Source organism: Bufo gargarizans, chromosome 4, assembly GCF_014858855.1.
Source record: "Bufo gargarizans isolate SCDJY-AF-19 chromosome 4, ASM1485885v1, whole genome shotgun sequence".
Lineage (NCBI taxonomy): Eukaryota > Metazoa > Chordata > Amphibia > Anura > Bufonidae > Bufo > Bufo gargarizans.
Window position 1 is genome coordinate 118,726,241 of NC_058083.1, and position 25,962 is coordinate 118,752,202.

At 43.2% G+C, this 25,962-nt stretch overlaps 1 protein-coding gene across 2 annotated transcripts in view; it reads right to left on the reverse strand.

Moving 5' to 3' along the window:
• CUL3 (cullin 3) overlaps window positions 1-25,962 on the reverse strand; it is a 131,073-nt gene that overhangs the window by 10,370 nt on the left and 94,741 nt on the right. The window contains exons 8-14 of one of the 2 annotated variants that reach the window (XM_044289216.1): window positions 24,828-25,004; window positions 21,683-21,853; window positions 20,643-20,750; window positions 20,417-20,541; window positions 18,296-18,392; window positions 18,048-18,179; window positions 7,707-7,893 (exon numbers count right to left, since the gene is read on the reverse strand). In XM_044289216.1, coding sequence (XP_044145151.1) covers window positions 7,707-7,893; window positions 18,048-18,179; window positions 18,296-18,392; window positions 20,417-20,541; window positions 20,643-20,750; window positions 21,683-21,853; window positions 24,828-25,004 — 997 coding nt within the window. Of the gene's footprint in view, window positions 1-7,706; window positions 7,894-18,047; window positions 18,183-18,295; window positions 18,393-20,416; window positions 20,542-20,642; window positions 20,751-21,682; window positions 21,854-24,827; window positions 25,005-25,962 lie in introns of both variants that reach the window. The other variant, XM_044289215.1, reaches the window with a different exon arrangement.

The following is a 25,962-nucleotide window of genomic DNA, read 5'->3' on the forward strand; positions in this document are numbered from 1 at the left end:
CATGGCGACTAAATGAGTCTCTCCTCCTCGACACTGTATGCACACAGGATCTCTCTGACACTGTTGCTAATTTTCTGTCCGATCATGCCTCGGACCCCACGTCCCTCCCTATGCAGTGGGAGGCCCTCAAATGTGTTCTTAGGGGGACTTTCATTAAACATGGCTCTCGCCTTAAAAAAGAAAAAGCTGCCTCTCTTAGAGCCGCCTTGCAGAAAGTGGCTTCCTTGGAACTGGCCCACAAGCGTGCCCTCTCTCTACCGGTGCTCAGAGACCTCCATAATGCACGAATGGACGCGCGTTTGTTACTGGACTCTTCCTACAAACGAATAGTTCAGAAATGTCGTAGTAAATTCTACGAATATGGTAATAAGTGTGGCCGCTTGTTGGCTAGGGCGCTTAGGGGTCATATTGCTGCCTCTCATATTCCAGCGGTCAAAAACTCCCGGGATCAGTTATTGCACACGACGGAGGAGATTGCCTCGTCCTTTCAGTCCTTTTATACTGACTTGTACAATCTTCCGGACCTTTCTGCTAGGGAATCCGACGGCTCACCCTACCCGTTGAGCGACTGCCCTAAATTGTCCACCGAACAAGCTACTACCTTGGAGACACCTTTTTCGGAAGGGGAATTGAAGGAAGTGATCGCTTCTCTTCCGGGTGGTAAGAGCCCGGGCCCCGATGGGTTCACCGCTGGCTTCTTTAAATCTTTCTCCACCATTCTTGCTCCCTTTTTGGTGAAGGTCTTCAATGCGGTATCTCCCCAGGTCCCCTTTCCTCCCCAATGCACTGTGGCCCACATCGCGGTTATCCCCAAGCCCGACAAAGACCCCCAGGTGTGTGCTAGTTACCGTCCCATATCTTTGTTAAATGTAGATTTGAAAATATACGCCAAATTATTAGCTAATAGACTAAACGCTTTCTTGCCCTCCCTAATACACAATGACCAGGTGGGTTTTGTCCCGAGAAGGGAGGCTCGCGACAACACTCTCCGGACCTTAGATATTATACACCATGCAAAAGTCTCCAACACCCCTCTTATGATTTTGTCCCTTGATGCGGAAAAAGCCTTCGATCGCATATCTTGGCATTCCCTTCGATCTGTTCTGTCTAAACTGGGTCTGGGCCAAAATTTTCTAGGGAAAATACTTAGTCTTTATCACCAGCCCTCGGCCAGAATTAGAATCAATGGCACCCTTTCTCCGCCTTTTCTCATCCGCAACGGCACGCGCCAGGGATGTCCCCTGTCTCCTCTTCTATACGTTCTTGTTATGGAGCACCTCCTCTCCGCGATTCGTGCTAACCCGGACATCTCAGGGGTCACGATTGGCGATGTGGAACACAAGTGTGCGGCCTTTGCGGATGACCTTTTGCTGTATGTCACCAATCCCCATGTCGCTCTCCCGTCCCTCTTGCGAGAGATTGCACTCTTCGGTAAATGGACAAATTTCAAGATCAACATGTCCAAGTCGGAGGCGCTGAATGTATCCTTACCTCAAACACAAGCCTCATCGCTTAAAACTACGTTCCCATTCAAGTGGCCAACGGCGGGGATTAAATACCTTGGAGTTAAAATCTCGGCGGAGCTGCCCGCCCTTTTTAAGTTGAACTTTGCCCCACTTCTGCGAAGTTTTCAGAAGGATCTAGATGCTTGGCACCGCCGAGACTTTTCTTGGTTCGGCAGGGTCAGCATTTTGAAAATGAACCTGCTCCCCAAGCTGCTCTACCTCTTGCAAACCATACCCATCCGATTACCGCTCAATTTCTGGTCACAACTCAGACGCTGTTTCACGCGTTTTGTGTGGGCCCCAGGTAGGCCGCGGATTAAATGGGAGGTTCTGACCCGGTCTAAAGAACTTGGGGGTGTTGGTTTGCCAGATTGTAAGCTGTATCACTTCTCCGCGGTATACGCCAGACTTTTGGATATGCTGCGTTTAGATTCCGGTAAAATGTGGGTCCATAGTGCACGCTCCTCTTCCTCATGTGCGCTCACGGTCCTTCCCTGGTTAGCTGGCAAACCGGGTTTTAAAATCCCCCCGTTGTCCTTCACAGCCCATCATACCCTTGCGTCAATTGCATCCATTAATCGGCGTACACTCCTCATTGATGCGTCTGGCCCCCTAACGCCGATTACTGATAATCCGGCATTTCGCCCCGGACTGTCCTCGAAACCCTTCCTTACTGGTACTAAATTGCGCCCCCTCCGGTTTTGCGACGTCCTCACCACCACGGGATTGAAACACTTAAACCAATTGATGGAGCCCTCTCTAGTGCGCCCTAGGCATAACTTTGAGTATGTCCAACTCCAACATTTTTACTCCTCTATACGTGCCACTCACACCTTACGCAGGAGCCTTACGGTGTTTGAACAAATGTGTCTTGCCCCCTCAGCTGTTTTCAGAGATATTTCCACAATATACAACTTGCTTGCTCTCCAGACCTCTGACCAGCTTCCCTCCTTCTGCCATGCCTGGAATCGTGACCTGGGGAGTGACCTCACCCCATCTCAATGGAAACGGGCTTTTCTTCTTTCCCATAAAGCGGTAATTTCCACTAAGGCGCAGGAGACGAACTATAAAGTCCTCTCTAGGTGGTATAGAGTGCCGTCTGTGCTCCACAGATGGTTTCCATCGGTTTCGGACCGTTGCTGGAGGTGCGGTACTGACGAAGGCACCCTGTTACACGTTTGGTGGCATTGCACCGTCCTGCGGCCTTACTGGAATTTTGTGCATCGCATTGTGCGGGCAGTGACGGGAATACCCATTCCCAACGCTCCTGAAGCACTCTTGCTGTTTATTTTTGATCTAACTATCCCTGCTTTCAAGGTTTCGCTCCTTAAGTATATGTTACAGGCCGCAAAAACGGTCGTCCCTCGCCACTGGAAATCACCTACGCCTCCCTCCCCGGAGGAATGGTTTGAAGAAATTGCCCTACATCAGCGGATGGAGGATCTCATCTGCGTTTCTCCTCAGGACACCTCTCGATTTGTCCAAACCTGGGGCCCTTGGGAAACTTTCCGTGGATCAGATGAGTTTCGTAATGCCCGTCTATAGTCCTGTACTCCCCTATCCTCCCCTTCCCCTGTACCCCTCCTCTTTGTCCGTGATCTGCTGTTATGTCCCCCCCCCCCTTTGTCTGTCTCTCTATTTCTATTTTTCCTATGTACATGTTTTGCTAGGCTTAGATTCTTATAGCCTTTTTTGCTTTATGTAAACACTGTATTCCTCTTACTCATATGTTGCCATATGTTTTTGCTGCCTTTACGTGTGGAAAGCTGTACCTTCTAACCTCCTTTGTCTGGAGATTACTCTTTAATGTATCTGGCATTGCATGTCATCACAAAATGTTACCTCGCATTTTCATATGCTTATTTGAAAAACTCAATAAATTCTTGAATGAGAAAAAAAACAAAAAGCCATTTTTGTCACCTTACATTACAAAAAGTGCAACACCAAGTGATCAAAAAGACGTATGTCCAACAAAGTGGTACCAATAAAACAGTCACTTCATCCCGCAAAAAATTAGCCCCTACATAAGAAAATTGCTAAAAAAAAATAAAAAAACTATAGCTCTCAGAATATGGACACATAAAAAAAAAAAATTGTTTAAAAAAATGCTATTATTGCGAAAAACTTAAATAAGAAAAAGTATACATATTCGGTATTGCCACATCCGTAACGATCTGCTCTATAAAAATGTCACATGACCTAACCCCTCATGTGAACGCTGTAAAAATAAAAACTGTGCTAAAACAACCAATTTTTGGGTCACCTTGCCCCATAAAGTGTTATAATGAATGATAAAAAAAACCATATGTACCCAAGAATAGTATCAAGAAAACTGGCACCTTATCCCCTAGTTTCCAAAATGGGGTCACTTTTCGGGAGTTTCTACTGTAAGGGTGCATCAGGGGGCTTCAAATGGGACATGGCATCTAAAAACCAGTTCAGCAAAATCTGCCTTCCAAAAACCATGTGGCGCTCCTTTTCTTCTGCGCTCTGCCATGTGCCTTTACATCAGTTTACAACCACATGTGGGTTTTTTCTGTAAACCGCAGAATCAGGGTAATAAATAGAGTTTTGTCTGGCTGTTTACCCTCGATGTGTTAAAGAAAAAAAATAAAATGCTGCCAAAAAAGTGAAATGTTTAAATTTGATCTCCATTTTCCTTTAATTCTTGTGGAACACCTAAAGGGTTAACAAAGTTTGTAAAATTAGTTTTAAGTAACTTGAGGGGTGTAGTTTCTACAGAGGGGTCATTTATGGGGGTATCCACTATGTAAGCTCCAAAAAGTGACTTCAGACCTGAACTGGTCCTTAAAAAGTGGGTTTTGGCAATTTTCTTAAACATTTTAAGAATTGCTTTTAAAATTCTAAGCCTTCTAACGTTCTAAAAAAATAAAATGACATTTACAAAAGAAAGCCAACATAAAGTAGACATATGGGGAATGTTAAGTAATAAATATTTTATGAGGTATCACTTTCTGTTGTTTTTTAAAGCAAAGAAATACCGCCTTTGTCTGGGGGAAGGCTAGAAGGAAGCTCTCGCTCCCTGTCCTTCAGAGGTCGAAGCTGCAAGGTGGTGCCGTCCTGCCTGATTTCTTTCTCTATTTTATCGCTAGTCAGCTGAGATTTCTGAGGAGCTGGGTTACCGTGGCCTCAAGGCCCAATGCGGAATATTATCTGCATGAGTATCTGCAGGTTTCTACATTATGGCCAGTGCTGGAAGGGGTGGGACGCCTACAAAAATCTACTCTCCCGATACATAAGCTAGCCCATCAGACATGGCAGGCTTCCAAGCTGAGTGCGTATAAAGATCTTTCTTGTGACATCCCCATCTGGGACAATTGTATGTTCCCTCACTTGTTGGGACTAGAAGGGGCAGGGGAGTGGAGAAGATATGGGATTCAAGCGCTGGGGGACATATACGAGGATAACCAGCTACTCGCATTCTCGCGGATCCAGGACAAATTCTTAGTACCAAGCACCCTGTTTTATAGGTACCTCCAGCTGCGACATGCACTTCAAACCCAGTTTAGAGGCGGAGGTAGATGTATATCCAAGTATCCCATCATCGGAATACTGAGGTCTCAAGGCCCTAGGGGAATAGTGTCGGCCCTCTATACTCACCTGCTAGACTGCCGCATGCTGGTGACCCCGCTGGCTGTAGAGGATAAGTGGAGGGGGCTCATACCCTCCTTGACCTCTGAGGAGTGGGAGGAAGCTTTAATAGCACCAACTAGAGTGTCCCCCTCTATTAATAACAGGATGACCCAGCTCTTTATTTTGCATTACAGTTGTTTAACTCCCACCAGGCTTCACAAGATGGGCAGGATGGACAGCTCCAGGTGTCACGGATGCAGTGTGGAGGGTGCAGATTTTTGGCACATGATGTGGGATTGCTCATATATTCGTCAGTATTGGGTATCGGTACTGGAGATTCTCAAGGCCCTGGTGCCTCCAACACTGCAGCTGTGTCCCAAGATGTGCATCCTAGGTATAGAAGATGAAGAGTCTTGGTCACACTATCATAGGATTTTCCTGGAAAGAACACTGTTTATGGCTAGAAAGGCGATTGCCCTGCGCTGGATGGGGGACTATCATGAAGTACAAATTGTCACGAGAAAACAGTCTCTGAATGGCTTGGATAAGTAAAAGCGTTCTAAAGCTATTACCACATAAAGTGAGATATGTCAGATTTGCTAAATTAGTCCTGGTCAGGAAGGGGGTAAATGGCCCAGATGTGAAGTGGTTAAAGTTATTCAAACCGGATTTTACAAACTTTGTTAACCCTTTAGGTGTTCCACAAGAATGAAAGGAAAATGGAGGTGAAATTTCAAAATGTCACTTTTTTGTAGATGTTCTATTTTAATCTATTTTTCCCTGCAACACAGCAAGGGCCAAAGAAAACTCGATATTTATTGAGGCTAATTTTAAGTCGCCATGTCACATTTGAAGATGCACCCCTAGAGTAGAAACTCCCAAAAAGTGACCCCATCTTGTAAACTACAGGATGAAGAGACAGTTTTGTTGGTACTATTTTGGTACATATGATTTTTGATTGCTGGATACTACGCTTTGTGAGGCAAGGTAACAAAAAAATGGCTGTTGTGGCACAGTTTTCATGGTTGATTTGGACGCGACAATACCAAACGTGTATTTTTTTGTTTCAATTTTACATAATCAAGCATTTTTTAAAACAAAAATAATTTTTTTGTGTCCATTTTTTGACAGCTACATTTCTTTTATTTTTCTGCTGATAGTCTGGGCAGGGGCTCTTTTTTACAGAAAGATCTGACATTTTTATTGCCACCATTTTTGGGTACATATTTTTTGATCATTCAATATGACACTTTTTTGGGGCAAAGTAACCATAAAATGGCTATTTTGGCACAGTTTTCTTATTTATTTTTTAACAGCGTTCAACTGATGGGGTAGATCATGTGATGTTTTTATGGAGAAGGTTGTTACGGATGCGGCGATACCGAATGTGTCATTTTTTTATGTATTTCAGTTTTATACAATAAAAGCATTTTCTGAAAGCCATATATATATATATATATATATATATATATATATATATATATATATATATATATTTTTTTGGCCAATTGTCTTATGTAGGGGCTCATTTTTTGCGGGAAGCGATGACAGTTTGATTGGTACCATTTTGGGGTGTGTAGCTTTTTGATCACTTTTTTTTACAGCGTTCACCTGAGATGGTAGATTATGGGTCCTTTTTATAGAGGGCGATACCTAATATGTCTTAATTTTTTTTCACACACGATTTTATGGTGAGGGGGATTAAAAAAAATTTTTTTACTTGAAACATTTTTTATTTTTATTATATAAAAAATATATATTTTTTTTTTTACTTTTTATTTTTGTCCCACTGTGGGACTTCACCTTTTCAGGGTTTGATCCATGTTTCAATTCAGTACAATAAATTATTTATTGTACTGAATTGAACTGTAAGCGTCTTACACAGTAAGATGCTGACAGTTGCCTAGGAGACCCAGCCTGCAGGCTGGATCTCCTGGGCTTCCGTAGCTGGCAGGCTCTGATGCCTGGGTAAGGCATCAGAGCTACCATGGCAACCATCTGCCCCCTGTCAGCGCAGTGCACTGCTGACCATGGCATGTGAAAGGGTTAATCTGCCGGCATCGCCATATACAGTAATGCTGGCTGATGCAGCAGGGTCCCGGTAACAGCCGGGCCTGTGCTGCTGATCCGGTGGGTGCAGCTTCTGCACCAGCCCGATCACATCACGTACATGCACGTGAGAATGCGGCAAGAAGCCGCATTCCCTCACGTACATGTAAGTGAATATTAGTAAAGGGGCTAAAAACCACTGGCAATATATTGAATTTGCAGCTACATAATTATTATTAGTTATTTCAAATTCTTTTAGAACACGCACTTCGCCTTAGTATTTTACACAGTCTTTAAACCTGCCACACCATGCAATATTTGGCACAGGCCAGCAAACAAGTTGTGTAGGGGCCCCGTGACTACCACTGGTCACAATCAGAAGCACTCGTAATTGCTCAATGTGTTGTAAATTTGCCGTGGATGTAAATTAGTTTTTCCTTTTCTTACAAAAAGATCTGCAAAATGCAGTACTGGCAAAATACCAGGGATTTAGGGGACATCTTACCCTGCTATGGCAATGTTTCCCCACACTAGCAGTTCCTCTACTGTTGTACCTACCTGTTTGAATTTTAACTCTATGAAGTTTGGAAGTGAATTGATCATTAACAGTGAACATGTGCCCACTCTCTATTTCTTTAGATTTGGGTTCTTTCGTGAGGACTCGTTGGGTTGGCTTTCCACAGGCCAGAGACTGAAGTGCCCTCACAAGCTCCCGCTCTGGGATGTCCGTCTCTTGTTGAATTTCCTAAATTAAAAAAATATATATATATATTAAAAAAAGTTTCAAAAGTGCTTCTCCTACACACAAATTGTACTACAAAGAAATAAACTTATTTTGCAAAAAAAAAAACATCGTACAAACTAAAGATACAGAGATAAGACCAGGTGAGCTGAACTATAGAATCAAATAAAGAAAAGCTAGGCTGAACTGCATGGGCAGAAATGGTATCATTAGACTAAATCATGTGCATCATTTAGTGTGAACACAACGGATTCTCATAAATATACTATCGATTTACTGTGAATTAGGAAAAACTACAGCCTTGATTGATCAAACTGGTTTAGTCTTCATTTTGGAGTAAATTGTGACTTTTCTGTTGCTTTCACTGTACGACATTTTTCGACAGTCTGTGACAGACCAATGTCATTTTTTGTGCCTGATAAACCAGTTTCAGAAAGCCAGCTGTTTTGTGGGCGTTCCACAGGTTGGTTTTTGGCCTTATTTATCATAGGGAAAGTCCCAAAAACTGCATCGTAGCTGTGGTAGGTGAAAATAAGTCAGAATGTGGTAGTTTGCTTGTGCTAGATTTAACATGTGCAGTGCTCCACTTTCAGAAATTTGGTGCACAGACTGTAACCTAAATAGACAAAAATTTTCTCGTTGATAAAGAGGGGCCGATCTTTAAATAAAGACGGTAGACTTCACTGCTTTTATCTAATATACAATAGAGGGGAACAACTAGTAGGCAATACTGAATGTGTGCACAGGATAGGTTATTAAAGGGAATCCGACACAGACATTTTTTTCTTCAGATAGCAACACTTTTTTTTAAATCTGTGTTTATTTTCTGATCTCAGATTTTTTCAAATTCTATTTCTTGAACATAATTATGAGGACTGCCATCTTGTCTGAGCTGTTCTCCAACTCGTTCCCGACATCCGTCACAATAGTATGGGTGATGATGGGTTTTTAAAGATGGCTCCCACTCCAGAGCGGAGCGAGCACCATAGTTACACGGTACCTGCTGTTTCACACAGCAAGACACCCAGGGCTAATGTCTGTGATCGTCGGTAATGCGAACATTTAACCTCTTAGATGCCATGGTCAAATGTGACCACGGCATCGGAAAGGTCAAAAACCCGGAGGTGCACAATTTCTGGGCAGGAACACCTCCCCCTAGCCGAGATCAGGGAAGGCATTCCATTAAAGTAATAAAGCAGAGCCTGTACTAGCCTCCTAGGCCTATTACAGGTATATTCCAATTCAGGCCTGCAGGTGGCAGCACTGCACTGGAATATACTGATCTATGTATATTGTAATTAGAGATGAGCGAATTTCATATTTTGAAATTCTATCACGCTTCATTTGGTGGTAAAAGCAGAATTGCGTTACGGATTCCGTTACCACGGACCACAACGCAATTCTATGACGGAATGCCTTTAGAGGCATTCCGTTATTCATTCTGTCATAATAGAAGCCTATGGGCTGCAAAACTGAGTCCTCTCCTGCATAAAGGAAATGGGACGGATCCGTTATGCAGGCCATAGACTTCTATTATGACGGAATGAATAACGGAATGCCTCTAAAGGCATTGCGTCATAGAATTGTGTTATGGTCTGTGGTAACGGAATCCATAACGCAATTCTGCTTTTACTACCAAACGAAGCATGAACGAATTTCATAACATGAAATTCGCTCATCTCTAATTGTAATGAATAAAATTCCATTACTTTACACAAATTGCAATCTAATGACTGTATATTGGGGTCCACTTGGGGACCTAACGAAAAGTAAAAAAAAAAAAAAAGAATAGTTTTTAAAAAATATAAAAAAGTTAAATAATAAAAAAACATTAGGAACATAGGCACGGATGCACCCAAAAATACATGCACTGTTAAAAAATAAATAACAACAACTATGGTGAATGGCAAAAAAAAAAAAATAATAATAATAATTCCACATGTCAGTAGGAAGTAGATAAGCTTTGTCAATCACCTATTGTGGATTCTCCTATATCTATACATAGGTGAAATATGGTATTTTAATCCTGACAGTGATGAGCAGAAAATTGCAGCAAAGTGACCAGTGCAAAAACTGCTGGACTTTAGTTTTTTTTTTTTGTTAAAATAGTAAAAAAATAATAAAGGAACTGATATTTACCCGGCCAATCCCCTACCATTGCATATATTGCGGACCCATTGACTCGAATCCCGCAACACGGGATTCATACGGCCCATGCAGCGCGGGGGGCTTACGTTCATGTGAATGAAGCCTTAAGGTGATACTGGGGTAGTGGACCTTCACGTTATTCAGATATTCTAGAATATACTAGGAAACACCAGTATTCACTCATCTATACATGTGCAATATACATCCAATTTCCATCCAATATCTTATGCCCGTTTCATAACTCTGCCCCATCCTTGCCAACTTTAGCAGTTGGAAAGGGGACGATGACAGTATTTTTTTGGACATGGCCATGGCCTTCTCCATGGTCCCTCCTCTCACCAGGGACCGCTGCCAACCAGTGGTCTGAGAAGGCACCGGTGCATCTTTCACTAGGCTAGTGATGACACGTTCACTGGACACGTGGCCTAGACACAGCTCAGCCTCATAGAAGTGAATGGGGCTGAGCTGCAATACCAAGCAGAGCCGCAATACAATGTACAGTGCTTGGTAAGCTCACAGGAGCGCCGATGCCTCAAACAGCTGATTGGCGGGGGTCCCTGGTGTCAGACCCCCACCGATCAGATACTGACGACCTATTCAGAGGATAAGTGTTACAATGTCAGAAAACCCTTTTGAGCCTTAGTACTGTGATGGCTAACCTCTGGAACTCCAGCTGTGGCAAAACTACAACTCCCAAGATGTAAACTTGGCTGTTCTCGGAACTCCATAGAAATGAATGGAGCATGCTGGGAGTTGTAGTTTCACCACAGCTGGAGTGCTGCAGGTTAGCCATCACTGCATTAGTATGAATACAGATAACAGGGTAGAGCACAATACTAGGAGTTCTCCTCAGGCAGATGTATTATAATAGATTGGGTATACATTTTGACATCAGCTTTATACACAGAGGCTGATAACATGTATTATGCCCTTTTCCCCCCTATGATTTTCTGCCCAGATTCATAAACTGAGTAAATGTCACACTGTTTTATTCTCCACTTATTATGCTTTTCTAATAGATGTAATAGAGGTGGTATTATATTATGTAAACGTGGTCATTTCAGCTTTCTGCCTCACATTAATTCTGACAGACATGTTGAAACATTTTCTATGGCCTAATTATACACCAGAACCTGCTCCTAGCGCTAAAATCACTTCATAAAACTACAAAGAGGTTCAGTCATGGCTGCCACATAAGTTGTGGTGTTACTGTCAGACGGTCACATGTCCCTGCTGCACACAGCAGCCAATCATCTTACACTGCTGTGGTAAAATGAAAGCAGCACTGTGATTGGTTGCTATGTGCAACAAGGCAGTTTTGAGAAATGAGGCCAAGTAAGTGACACGATGAGGGCATTTTACAATAAGAAGTCCCCTGCACACAGGACAGGGACGTCTTCTGTCATGTTGGCATAGGCCTCATGTTATACTGCCCATACACACAGGTCACTGCTCAAGTAATGGCAGAACATGCACTACATAAAACATGATGCCAGGAGTACACACGGTTTTGTGGTCTGAAAAAAAAACGGACACCAGACGAGTGCGTTCCGCATTTTGCAGACCGCACATGGACGGCACTATATAGAAAATGCCTATTCTTGTCTGAGGCTGTGGACAAGAATAGGACATGCTCTACATTTTTGCGAGCCGCGGAACTGAACTACGGATGCAGACAGCACACAGTGTGCCGTCTGCATCTTTTGTGGCTCCACTGATATGAAAAGGGCCACACCTGTTCCTCAAAATTGCGGAATGGATGCGGACCCATTCATATGGTCGTCTGAATGGACCCTTAGACTGCTCATTCGTAAAGGGTAGATTTTTCGGCAGGACTGTGAGGTAAATAGTATAGGAAATAGTAGCTACAAGCAAACCCACGTGAAATGCAGACTGTAAGAATTTACAAGGCGATTTGCACCAGTTCTGCAGCATACGCCACACAGGACTTTTTGTGCCACCTGCCCATTTCAACCTCTTACTGATGCAGCGATTTTCCTTTTTTTCATTTTCACTCCCTGCCTTCTCAGCCATAACGCTCTTAATTTTCCTCTCATACAGCCGTGTGAGGGCATGATTTTTGTGGGACAAGTTGTACTCTCTAACGGCACCATTTAAAATTGAATACAATGCAGTGGGAAGCTAGAAAAAAATTCAAAATGAAGGAAAAAAATACACAATTCCTCTAGTTTTATGGGTATTGTTTTTACCTCGTTCCCAGTGTAGTAAAACTAACGTTCCCTTCATACTGTGAGTCAGTATAATTACAGCAATACCACATTTTACTAGTCTTTCTTGTGTTTTAGTACTTAAAGGGGTTATACCATGACTAATGTAAAGAAAAAAAATATAAAATCTGACATCATATAGTACTCTTTTTAACAAAGCTAGAACCAGCCCTGTATCTCACATGGATCCAGAGATCTACCAATTCATTGGCCTGATAGATTTCTATCAAGCCAGCAGCTCAATGAGAGTGTCCTTTCTGCTGCAGGGCCGTGTCCATGCTCTCCCTATCACAGCTCAGGAGGCGGATGAAGGATGGTATTTTTTTCCTTTACATGTCATAGGTCTAACATCATAGTGTGCTCATCTAAGGCTACTTTCACACTAGCGTTTTTGCTGGATCAGTCATGGATCAGCAAAAACGCTTCCATCACGATAATACAACAGTCTGCATCCGTTTTGAACTGATCCAGTTATATTATTTTTTAAATAGCCAAGACGGATCCAGCATGAACACCCGTGTAAGTCAATGGGGGACGGATCAGTTTTCTATTGTGTCCAAGAAAACGGATCCGTCCCCTCTCCACTTACATTGTGTGTCAGGACAGATCCACATTGCGGTGGGGGATTCGCTCTGGCAGTTAGGATAAGCGGGTGCAGTACAGAGCCATAATACACGTTTGTGATGCAAACTTCCATGGTTATTCACACATCACTTTTGCAGCGTTGGTGTTACTTCACACCCAATGGCAAGTTAATAAAACAAAAGTCACCTTGGTGGCAGTTCTGCCTCTAAAGTTCAAATACAGGCTTTAGGCGGCCTGTTCCCCTGACACACGGGTCTCCGCTCTCCAGCCCAGCACAGGCCCCAGATCCCAGCACACACACCTCCTGAGCTTCACTGTCAGGCGGAGGTAATCCTCTCCACCTGGCAGTGCTGGCTGGTTTTTATGCCTGGCAAAACCCAGCACTTTGACTACTCCCAGTAAGAGCCGTCATGGATCAGCTATTACAGCCATGCTAAGTACCAAGGTGTCAAACAGCAACTGCTTCTGACACAAAAACCGGCTCTTACTCCCGCGAGGCCAGGAACCTCGGTGACACGCACCTATCTTCCATGATGATTCCTTGTACCTTCTAAAGCTGCTTGCAGAGCTTTCTGTCCGCGATGGGGAAGCAACCAAACGGAACGGAATGCATTCTGGAGCATTCTGTTTACTTCAGTTCAGTTTTGTCACCCTTGACAATGAATAGGGACAAAACTGAAGCGTTTCCCCCGCTATTGAGATCCTATGATGGATCTCAATTGCGGAAAGGGAAAGGCGCATATGTGAAAGTAGCCTAAATTTTGATGCCGTCTTAAAAACATATGTCCTTGTGAAAGTTTTATGCAGACCCATTGAAGTGGATGGATCCGCATACGGGCTGCAAAAAAAAACTGCAGGGAAACAAAATAAATAAATAACTAAATAAAAATGTTCCTGTGCATCAAAGATAAAACCGGCCCTGTACCTCACATGGATCCAGAGATCTCCCCGGTCATTGCTCTGCTAGATTTATATTCAGCTGGCAGCTCAAGGGGAGTGTCTTTTATGCTGTAGCTCTCCGCCAATCACAGCTCGGGAGGTAAAGGATGAAACTGAGCATGTGCGGCCATCTCAGTGAGCAGGTCAAAGAAATAAGAAAAACAAAGAGCACGAATTTTAGAAATCAGCTCAGATCTAAATGACAAAAGACCCACTGACCAACTGGAGCAGATATTGTGGTCAGTACTGCTGCTTTGCAGCGCTGGGGCCTGAGGTTCGAATCCAACCAAGAGCATGGAGTTTGTGTGTTCTCCCCGTTTTTGCATGGGTTTCCGGCAGGCCCTCCAAAGACGTATTGATAGAAAACTTACATTACGAGTCCCAATGGGGACTGTAAGTGAAGACAATGCGGGACATCATGTAGCCCCAAAATTATGGTGTGAAATGCGCCAAAGTTTATGGCGTTTTTATTTGCAGCAAATATATCAACTGTTTTCTTCTTTTTTTATTTATTTTTTTTGCCAGAAAGAATGAAGCACGCCAGAAAAGTGTTTTCAATGTCAAAGTGGGTGGGGCTAGAACATTGGCTTATATTACGCCTTTATTTATCAACGCATGTAAAAGGCGCAGAATCTAGCTTTAGATTTAACCTCTGTGGTAGTATAAACATGTCAACCGGCGCACGGCACATCGGAATGATATGGCTTTTAATTAAAAAAAATATATATATATAAAAATCGCATTGTAATTTTATATATATATATATATATATATATATATATATATATATATATATAAATAAATTACATTACTATTTAAAACAGCTTTTAAACTTTTAAAATTCTGCAGAACGACCCTCGATTCAACTCTATCAGCGTTCCCACAACACAGATACTTTTGAAATCGATGTTGAAGACGAGATCTGCCTGCTCCAGCATGACCACTACCTGGCTGTCTGCACTGCAGCTCAAGCAGGCGGACTATCCTGGTGTTGTCACGTCTGCTGCATTTAGGGTCATTTATAGAATATAAAGGGGCACAGCTACGGTGTTGTCATTCTACCATATTGAACACAAAGGGGCCATGCTAACTATGGCTTGGCAATTTTAGCAATGAAATGTCACATATCAGCATTAGAAGTCGCTCGTTAAACTTCAGATTTTAACGATGTCGTAAATACGATTAAAAGTCTCAAATTATTGCTTCAGTGTAAAAATGTTGTGTTTGCTTAAAAAAAAATAAAAAAATAAAAAAATATATTTAAAAAATAGCGCGAGGTGAAACAATTTGTAATGTTAGGCTTTTTCTGGTCTGAAGCACGCCATAATTGATAAAAGTCCCTCAAAAGCTGTAAAGCGTTTCAGAATTTGTTGGCTCCATATAAGAAATAAAATATGTCATATGTACAGAAAATGGTGAGAAATTGGGAAGAAACTGGAGGTTTTTGTTTAATCAATATTTACACAAAAACTAGGGGCACATTTACTAATCTAATCTAGCCTTGCGCTGGATCCTCCGCAGTTATGTAGAGGTGTAGGCCTCTTCATAACTTCGGTGCATCCACCGCCGCTTCTAAATGTAAGACAACTTCCTTACCGTCTTTCATTCACACAATTTCCTACGCCTAAAACAGGAGTAGAAAATGGTACATGAGACGGGCCTGCTGGCCCCTTCTCCGCCACACTCACTTCTTTACACCTGGCATGCGTGGAGAAAAGTCGGAGATTGCGGCATAATGGGCCGCAATCTGCACCAGAAATATGCCTAATTTAGGTGTATTTCTGTTTAATAAATGACCCCTAATCTTTAATTCTATACCAATATGTATACCACGTCTAAATTATAATATTTCTATAGCAGTTAGCACCTCATTTTTGTTTAATACATATCCCCCACTTTTAGATAGTTTTTGCACATAATCGTAAAAATACAGAATTTTATATTCAGTAAAAGCAGCAAAGCAAATAATTTAAACGGGGGGGGGGGGGGGGAGGAGTTTGGCGGACTTATTATATGTTTGGAGTACATTCAACATGAAGTGAACACACTGATGCTCAAACACCTGACACCAATGCAAAATGCCAAAAAATGGTGTGGGGGAAGGTTCGGGGAGGTTTGCATTTTATTTTTAGGGTGGGAGTGCAGCTGATAATCTTTTCTTCTTCATTTTACTAATTTAATTTTTGTGACATCAGTGTCATGCCCTTCCTCCCCTACAAATAAAATAGTTCCTCATGTGTAGCCCCCAGGATACAACAGGAATGTAATGCCCTTCCCCACTGTCTAGAGGGAGATAGAGCTATGTACATATTTCTATCAACTTGGCTGCTTCACTATGAAATCACTAGAAGCACTGAGGGGAAGGGGGCAGGAAAGTCCACCTCAACACAAGAGAAGGTAGACCAGAAGAATAAACAGCAGGGGGCGTTACGAGGGAGGAAAATGTGCTGCAGGTAAAAAAAGAATATGAAAATTGCAATAATACTTTGACATCCAAGTAGAAGAAAATAGCAACTGTATGGCACTTACCATTAAAATCTCAACAATACCTTTATTGACTCAAATCCATAAAAAGGGTGCACATGGCTAGGGCTGCAGTAAACAATTATTTCAGTAATCTAGTGTTCTATCGATTATTGTTTACGATTAATCGAGTAATCTAAGAAAAAATGAATTCATAATGTTTTCCTTTATAAAAACTCAGACCCGCTGCCATCAGTCAACACGCTTAGTTCCCCCCTGTGCAATCAGCCCAAGTGCATCAGTTCCCCCAGTGCCATCAACTCCCCCCTACCCCAGTGCCATCAGCTCCGTTTCCCCAGTGCATTCAGCTGTCCCCCACCCCAGTGCCTTTAGCTGCACTGTCCTAGTGCCATCAGCCCCTCCATGCCATCCATTGCCATGTCCCCCACTCCACCAGTGTCATCAGATCAGCCCCTCCATGTGCCCCAGTGCCATTAGATCAGCCCCCCCCCCTCCATGTCCCCCAGTGCCATCAGATCAGTGCCCCCATGTCCCCTAGTGCCATCAGATTAGCCCCCCACTGCCATCAGATTAGTTCCCCATGCCCCCCCAGTGCCATCAGATCAGCCCCTCCATGTCCCCCAGTGCCATCAGAGCAGCCCCTCCATGTCCCCCAGTGCCATCAGATCAGTGCCCCCATGTCCCCTAGTGCCATCAGATTAGCCCCCCCAGTGCCATCAGATCAGCCCCTCCATGTCCCCCAGTGCCATCAGATCAGCCCCTCCACGTCCCCCACTCTCCCAGTGCCATCAGATCAGCCCCTCCACGTCCCCCACTCTCCCAGTGCCATCAGATCAGCCCCTCCATGTCCCCCACTCTCCCAGTGCTATCAGATCAGCCCCTCCATGTCCCCCACTCTCCCAGTGCCATCAGATTAGCCCCTCCATGTCCCCCACTCTCCCAGTGCTATCAGATTAGCCCCGCCATGTCCCCCACTCTCCCAGTGCTATCAGATTAGCCCCTCCATGTCCCCCACTCTCGCAGTGCTATAAGATTAGCCCCTTCATGTTCCCCACTCCCATCTGCCCCTCCACGCCTTCCATTGCCGGCTGTCCCCCTTCAGTACCATGTCCTCAGCGCCAGTGAAATAAAATACTTACTTTTCCTGTAGGGGCGCCGCTCCACAGCTCCTTCCTCTTCTTCTCCGCGCGCTGCACTGGATCCTGACGTGACACAGCTTCGGGTCATAGTGCGCACTTGCGTGCATTATGACCTGACAATGTGTCAGGATCCGGTGCAGCGCGGTACGGGGCCGGCCTGTGACTACGGAGCGATAAGAAATAGCAAGCGCTTCACTCCTGCTCTGTGGTCACATGACACAAACGAATCCTCAATGCAAAATATTTGCATAGAATATTTTTTGTGTCGAATTACTAGATTCAATCGAGTAATCGTTTCAGCCCTACACATGGGTGCAGGATTGTAAGGTTTATTTACATAGATCTGCACCTGATACCACTTTTTATGGAATTGATAAAATAAAAGGTAATGGTGGGTACCATACAATTGCTATTTCCTTCTACTTGGACCTCTACATTCACGTGCTAGTCTGAGCAATACTGAAGTTATATCTGGCGGACTACAAGTCAAAGAATGGATCTGAGACTATGGCGTAGTGCTGATTTGATACTCTTCAGCTTCTGTCTTAATAATATGCAATGACATTTTTTTTTGGACTTTGAAGGTGGTATTTTTTCGTTTCGTTTTCTTACAACACCCAAAGACTTTACTCGCCTCAAAAGTATACTTTTCTCTGTTATTGAAGAGCATTAGTATAGTCATTTGGAAGGTTGAGACTTGCAATATGTGTTTCCTTGTGTTAGATCCAGTAACCTGTGCTCCTCCAACACCGACCTCTGAGCCGTCCTCCTAGGACAACATAAAAAAACACTATAAAATCTGAACCAATTAAAAAAATAATATGAGACGTGAGGCACATTCATATCCCTTTACTCACTGTGGAAGTAGGAAGTTCACGTTACCTTTTTGACAGGCCCATAGAACGTAGCATTGAGATCTGCTGAGCCCATGTGGTGCTGCAACGTGAGCTGTCGTCCACTGTGCTTAGCGAGGTAAAACCTTCACAGAGGCAAAGGCATATAATTATTATACACAATCATACAAAAATGTCAGACAAAATATGTGGAACCTAAAGAGACAAGTAGTATAAAGTAAGAAGAGGGTTAAAGGGGTTGTCTGGGTTCAAAGCTGAACTTGGACATTTCCACATTTTCACCTGGGCCGGCCACCTGATATTAGCATCAGAGCACTTCATGATCAGATACTCTTTCCCTGCACTGGATCGCGCAGGGCAAGGGCTTTTTTGTTTATGTTTTTAAACTGCTTTTAAACTGCTTCCATTTAGCAGTGTATTTGGTGACATCACCGGCTCTGATGGGCTGGCTTTAGCGCTGCCCTAGCCATTTTACAACTAGGGCAGCGCTAAAGCCCATCCATTAGTGCCAGTGACGTCACTGGGCTCACTGCTGCGCAGAAGTCTCTGCCTAGCTTACCCTATGGAAAGCCCAGTACGTGTCTGGATCTCCAAAAAATGCTCTGCTTTTTCCGATTCAGTGCACGAAAAAGGAGAGCATTGAAGCATGAAATGCTCTGATGCTCATATCAGGGGGGCTGCCTGGGTGAAAATGTGGATAGTCCGGGTTCAGCTCTGAACCTGGACAACCCCTTTAAGTGAGGGATGAACAAAATGCCATAACCTTAATGAAGCAGTGAGACCCTTCAGAAGCCAAATATGACCTTAAGGGTCCATTCACACGTCCGTTGTTTGTTTCCTGATCTGTTCCGTTTTTTGCTGAACAGATCTGGACCCATTCATTTTCAATGGGTCCTGAAAAAAAAAAACGGACAGCACAATGTCAGATTTTTTTTCAGGACCCATTGAAAATGAATGGGTCCAGATCTGTTCAGCAAAAAACGGAACAGATCAGGAAAGAAACAACGGACGTGTGAATGGACCCTAGTTCCGCCAATATCTTCTGTCTAGAGAGAGTTCTGAGTATGGAGGCAATTTATCATCTCCCTGCGCCTCTTTTGGCATAAAAAAACCTCATGTTTGTGTCTTTCAGAAATGCCACTTGCGAGAAATTTTGTCCCAAGTGGCATTTCTGCCATTTTCTTAAAAGAGGGAATGGCGAGGGCCAGCGGGTCTGCCATATTTATCTTCATTTGCATCTCTTTCCGAAGTGCCATAGATTTCTTTTAGGCCCAAAGACAGCCAGAGGATGCCCCTAATCTATGATGATTAGTCGCATCCTCCGGTAGTGCAGGAGATTTAAAAAAAAGGCCGTCATAGATAAGTTTCCAGAACACTAGCCCCATCCCAACCACTATATGAGCCTTTTGCTAGGTAGAAAGTATAGAAATAACCCCAGTGAGCTTCTCCCCTCATCAGACACCTTACGTAAAACAAGCATGGACGGCAGAAGAAGAGATACCGCCTGCCTCCCTAGCAGCTAAGCACAGAAGAACACATAGTCTCTTCTCACTGCACAGATTGATAGAATCTATACAGTATTAACGATCTGGCATCATAACCAGGGATGTGTCAGAGTCTTCATCTAATTCATCTCCTATAAGGTTGGCAGGCAAGTTTATCAAGCAGTGAAGCTCAATAGTGACATCAATGATAGAGAAAGTAACTTCAGTACAGTTCGTAATACTAGGCATCCATGGACATAAATGAGCGACAGGGAAGAGTACACATGAGATTTATAGCAAACATTGCAGAAGCACTTCTTAAAACTATGGAGAGATTTATCAAGCTCTCTAAGCTAGTTTTCTGTCAGAAAAAAAGAGTCACAAATTTTGGCGCACCTCTGTTTTGCACACAAAATTAGGACTCTTCACTTTTACGCCAACGCTCAATGCTTTTCTGAAAGGAAGCCACCGTGTGCTCAGCAGAGAAGCATGGCCTCACGCCATCAAAACTGGCATTATTTTGTATAGCAACCAGTCAGGAAGACAGCTGAAAATCCAAAGTGCACTGCGGCAGGCTGCTACGGGTCATACAGACTGTTCTTCTGTAAGACATAACTACTGATTTGATCCATGAAGCCGGAAATGCTCTCTTCTGGTAAACATACCTTCTAAATATTTCAAAAGCATGCCTAGGAGCTGGTGGGATGTTGCATTTTGGTGTAGCAGATTGTGTGGGCCAGTAGCCAGTGGTAAGTACTCTGACTGTGAGATCTACACCCCCTAAGGACACCTGAAATCAGAATAGACATGACCACATAGTTGGACTGTAGAAATAAGCACAATGTCAACATGAAAATCAGTATATACATATAAAGACCATGCTGTCCATACCCCTGTGGTCTGTAAATGTTGCCGGAATTCATCCATAGTGGTGTTTGAGATGCTCATGTCTCGGAACATGCCTTCCAACTTTGATGTAAATTGGCAACCGCACTCCGTCTAATAGAAAGAAAAAAAAAAGGGGGTTTTCTGTCATCAAAAGCAAGTTATCTTAGTTTTCCTATACACAAAGTATATGAACACATTTGCACCGATTCATTTTTTTTATTATTCATTTTGCTTCCTAAATTAACATTTTCTGCCATTTTTGCCTCTGCAGATGGTGGTGCAGCAGAATCTGCTCCTGATGTCTCTCTGCTCTCCCCCTCACTCCGCTCAGCGGTAGAACTTATTCATATGTCAGTGTATTCCATCAGCAATTGCAAATTCTGCAAAGGGAAGGAAGGGATGACGTACTCCTCTGCATCAATGACTGTCAGTGGGTGAGGAGATCCCTCGTGAGGTGCTTAAGGAGAAATCAGTCCAAGAATGAAGCTGTGCTGATACATGAGAGCTAGTGTGGCTGCAGCATCCTGGACACACGGACCTTACATTTGACATGTATTATTGGGAGGGACACTGCCAAATGAGAAAGGTCTGAAACTAGAAGTATGTTGCAAAGTGAATATTGCAGCCTGAAACAGAGCTCAATAGTTTTTACTAAAGGTAACCATTAACATATGCAAAAATATATTTTTTTCACGTCAAAAGTATCCATAGCCCCTAACATGAGAAACTTTGTATCTGATAGTAAGCAGACAAGATGTCCAGATGTAACTAAACAGTAGGCCATCGTGAGTATGCATACTCCTATATGACTCGGCTACAGAGCTAATTAAGGCAGGGAATGGTCTTCCAAGAAAATTGGTCTAATGTTACTGCATAGCTTCATATGGTTTTCGACAAGCTGCATCCATTCTTGGCCCCCACTGTTTGCATGACGGAGGAGGATTTCAAAAGAACAATGAACACGACAGACACCATGACATACAAGAATCTCACTCTGAACAAATCATTGGCAGCACACACATACTGCATAATGCTATTCTCACCTTCAGCTTGGATATCATGTTCTTTTCCGAGTCATCTGACACACTCTTGTTGGTGAGAAGTCTTCGGGCCAAATGTTGCTTGTAATAACGCTCAAATACATCTTTCTCTTGCATAAATCTAAACAAGACCATTGCCTTGTCGAGTATGGATTCTACTTCCTGCTCTGTTAGCTTTAAAGGAAACACAGAGTCAACATATACCGATATGAATGAACAGCATATCACTAACCCCTCATCTGATCATCATGATCTGTCCATCCACGATATGATCAATGGAAGGGATAGAAATCATGAACATGCAACTGCTGCCAAAGGTACTGGATGTGCAAAAATTGAAGCTCCCCTCTGCCTCTCCAACTCCAAAGAGAATCGCTTTTTGATGCAAATAAGTTTTCGTTATTTGTGTCAAGAAACCACACGTTTCAGACTCACATTTTTCGAGTCTGAAAAGAGTTGTTGCTTGAAATGAAAAATATGCGAAAAAATAAAAATGTCCACCACAAAAATAATTCAGCGATTTAATCTGGAGAAAAAGCAGGGAGAGAAGGATATCAAATACTACCGTGATCAACTCTGGGCATACAAGTACCAGTGAGCATCAACAGTCTGCAGCTTCCAAAAAGGTTAACACTCAAAATATGTTGTGCCTCATCACACAAGAAAACATGACACATGGAAAATATTTTGTTGCATACACCATCTCCTATAATACAGTCATGGACAAAAGTTTTGAGACTGACCTTTTTGTTTTCGTAAAGTTTGCTGCTTCAGTTTTTATGGTGGCAATTTGCATTAAAGGGGTTTTTAGAGATCCTCTGAATAGGTCACAAGTATCTGATTGGTGGGAGTCCGACACCCAGGAACCCCGCCGATCAGCTGCTTGAGAAGGCAGCGGCGCTCCGGAGAGATCCTAGGCCAATGACGACGAGTTCATCGACCACGTGGCCTAGGAGCAGCTCAGCCTAATTCAAGTGAATGGAGCTGAGCAGCAATACCAAGCACTGCCACTATAGAATGTACAGCGCTGTGCTTGGTAAGCGGCGAAAAGGCAGCGGCACTCACAGGACCCCCACCGATCAGATACTGATGGCCTATCCTAATCAGTAAAAAGATCTCTGAAAACTCTTTAATGAGAAATGGTAAGATGAATTGCAATTATTGCAAAGTCATTCTCCACCCATTGAAAGAAAACTTAACGCTGTTGTCTGATTTGTGATATCAATGATCCATCCTCAGAACAGGTTGTCCAACTGCCAACACCCCCGCCAATCAGTTGTTTGAAGAGACCGCAGCGCTTACCTGCTTGCGGTCAACATTGAAGCAGCGAGCAGGTTTAATTAGAGGCCCTCCGTTCTATTCCCTTGAATGAGACAGAAGGTCACTACAATTGCTCCTTGCTATTCAAGTGAATGGTATGGGGGAGCTATAATTATGCTGCTCACTGCTGTAATGTTGATGATGAGCAGGTAAACAGTGGACAATGCTGCAGTCTCTTCAAACAGCTGATCGACAGGGGTGTGGGGAGTTGGATCCGCATCAATCTGATATTAGTCATCAATATCAGAAAACGAACAACCCCTTTAATCACACACACAAAAAAATAATATATACTTTCCACTGTATTTCAGCCCTGCCACAAAATGACCTGCTAACATTTCAGTGATCTACTTGTTAGTTGAGGAGAAAGTGTTAATGAGGACAAGGCAGTTGACATCACTGTCAAGCTGATTGAATATGAAGAGGAGACAGGTTGCTTTAAAAGGGGGGTGCTTGAAATCATTGTTGTCTTCTGTTAACAATGGTTACCGCCAAGGAAACATGCGCAGTCATCATTGCTCTGCATCAAAAGGGCTTCATAGTCAAGTACACTGCTGTTTGTAAGATTGCATCCAAATTCATCATTTATCATATCATCAAGAACTTCAAGAAAAGAGGTGCAATTGCTGTGAAGAAGGTTTCAGGCCACCCAAGAAAGTCCAGCAAGTGTCAGGACTGTCGCCTAAAGGGTATTCAGCTATCGGATAATCACCAGTGCAGTTTGCTCAGCAATGGCAGCAGGCAGGTGTGAGTGCATCTGCACGCACAGTGAGGCGAAGGCTTTTTGGAGCATAGCCTAGTGTCAAGAAGGACAGCAAAGAAGTCAGTTCTCTCCCATAAAATCAAGGACAGATTGACATTTTGCAGGAAGTACATGGATTGGACAGCAAAGGACCGGGGTAACCTTATTTTCTCTGATGAAGCCCCCTTCAGACTGCTTGGGACATCTGGATAATTGTTTGGAGAAGAAAAAGTGAGCGCTACCATGAGTACTATGTCATGCCAACAAAAAAGCATCCCGAGACCATTCATGGGGTGGCTTCTCATCCTAGGGAGTGGGCTTACTCACAATTTTGCCTAAGAACACAGCCATAAATAAGTAATGCTATCAAAACATCCTTCATCGGGAGATTCTCCCAACAATCCAGGAGCAATTTGGTGATGAACAAGGTTTTTTTCAGCATGACGGAGCAACAAAGTGATTGCTAAGTGGGTCGGTGAACAAAACCCAGAATTTTTAGGTCCATGGCCAGGGAAATTCTTCAGATCTCAATCCCATTGAGAGCCTGTGGTTAACCCTCAAAAAGCAGCTGGACAAAAACTTTGTTGTGAAATTGTGCTAAACTCCAAGCACTGATTAGGCTTGCCATCAGTCAGGATTTTGCCCACAAGTGATATCCAGGATGCCAGGGCAAACTGCAGAAGTCTTGAAGTCAACACTGGAAATATTGAGTCTTTGCATAAGGGTACTTTCACACTAGTGGCAGGGGACTCCGGCAGGTGAACAGCCTGTGGGATCCGTCCTGCCGCTAGTTCACGTGTGCCCCCGGACTGCTGCTCCTTCCCCATTGACTATAATGGTGGCGGGGGCGGAGTATCGGCGGCAGCACGGCAGCGCATGCCGAGAGGCAGCCGGGCTAAAAGTACTGCATGCATATGAAATGCTTCTAACTGCACTAACATCTGAACAAAAATGGGGTAAAACAAAATTTGTGTCAGTCTCAAAAACAAAACTTTTTGTCATAACTGTACAGGCGATCCTGCCTATGAAGCACTACTTTTTTTTATCTTGTTCTTAAAGTTATGACACCGTATCATCTATACTTACTCCTTTGACTCCTTTTTTCAGCTTGTCATCGATAAATAAAGAAAGGTATTCAGGGGACCTGGAGTTCAGATTAAGAAAATACTCAAAGTCACCAGCAATGGTTTGCTTGAAAAGACGGTCGTTACTAAAAGATTCTTGAAGGAAGCGGTCAAATCTACTTTTCAGGTCAAGAAGACCCTGTAGAAAGTGAAATAAAACAGGAAACAATTCCATGAGGGATTCATACACGAAACAGTAATAGTACATTTTACTGCATACAAGGTGTAAAGTCTGCCGTTCACACAGCACCATAAAACAATACTTAAAAGGGAACCTGTCACCGGGATTGTGTGTATAGAGCTGAGGACATGGGTTGATAGATGGCCGCTAGCACATCCGCAATACCCAGTCCCCATAGCTCTGTGTGCTTTTATTGTGTAAAAATACAGATTTGATACATATGCAAATTAACCTGAGATGAGTCCAGCGTGAAGGAGCCCAGCACCGCCCCGCATCCTCAGGACTCATCTCAGGTTAATTTGCATATGTATAATATAGTTTTTTTTTACACAATAAAAGCACACAGAGCTATGGGAACTGGGTATTGCGGATGTTCTAGCGGCCATCTAGTGTCCTCAGCTCTATACCCAAAATCCCGGTGACAGGTTCCCTTTAATCTAGGTCACCGAATAATGCAATATTTTCTTGTGGATTTTTTTGGACAACTGCAGACACAAATCTGCACAGATTTTTAAGCCTATTGCATGTGATGTAGATTGTAAGCCCTCTCGCCTTCTGTACCAGTTTGTAACTCGTCTTGTTCATGCTTAGTGCAATTGTCTGTATTATGTATGTATACCCCTTTTCATATGTAGAGCGCTATGGAGATAACTTGAAACACCTGGAATACCCCTTTAAAGGATTATTCATCAGTTATAAAGTGACCGCATTTTTCTAGGATATTTTTACACCAAATAATCAGTAAGGTTTTTTTTAAATTCTGCCCATTTCGAAAGGAAAGTCTGAATGTGGAATCTGCACCACGCATGAACATGTCACTTCTTTCCACACTGTGGTTTTTAAAACCATGAGCAGAAAAAAAAAAAAACTGTGACATGTAAATTAAAGGGGTTCTCTGGGAATTAAGAAAATGAAA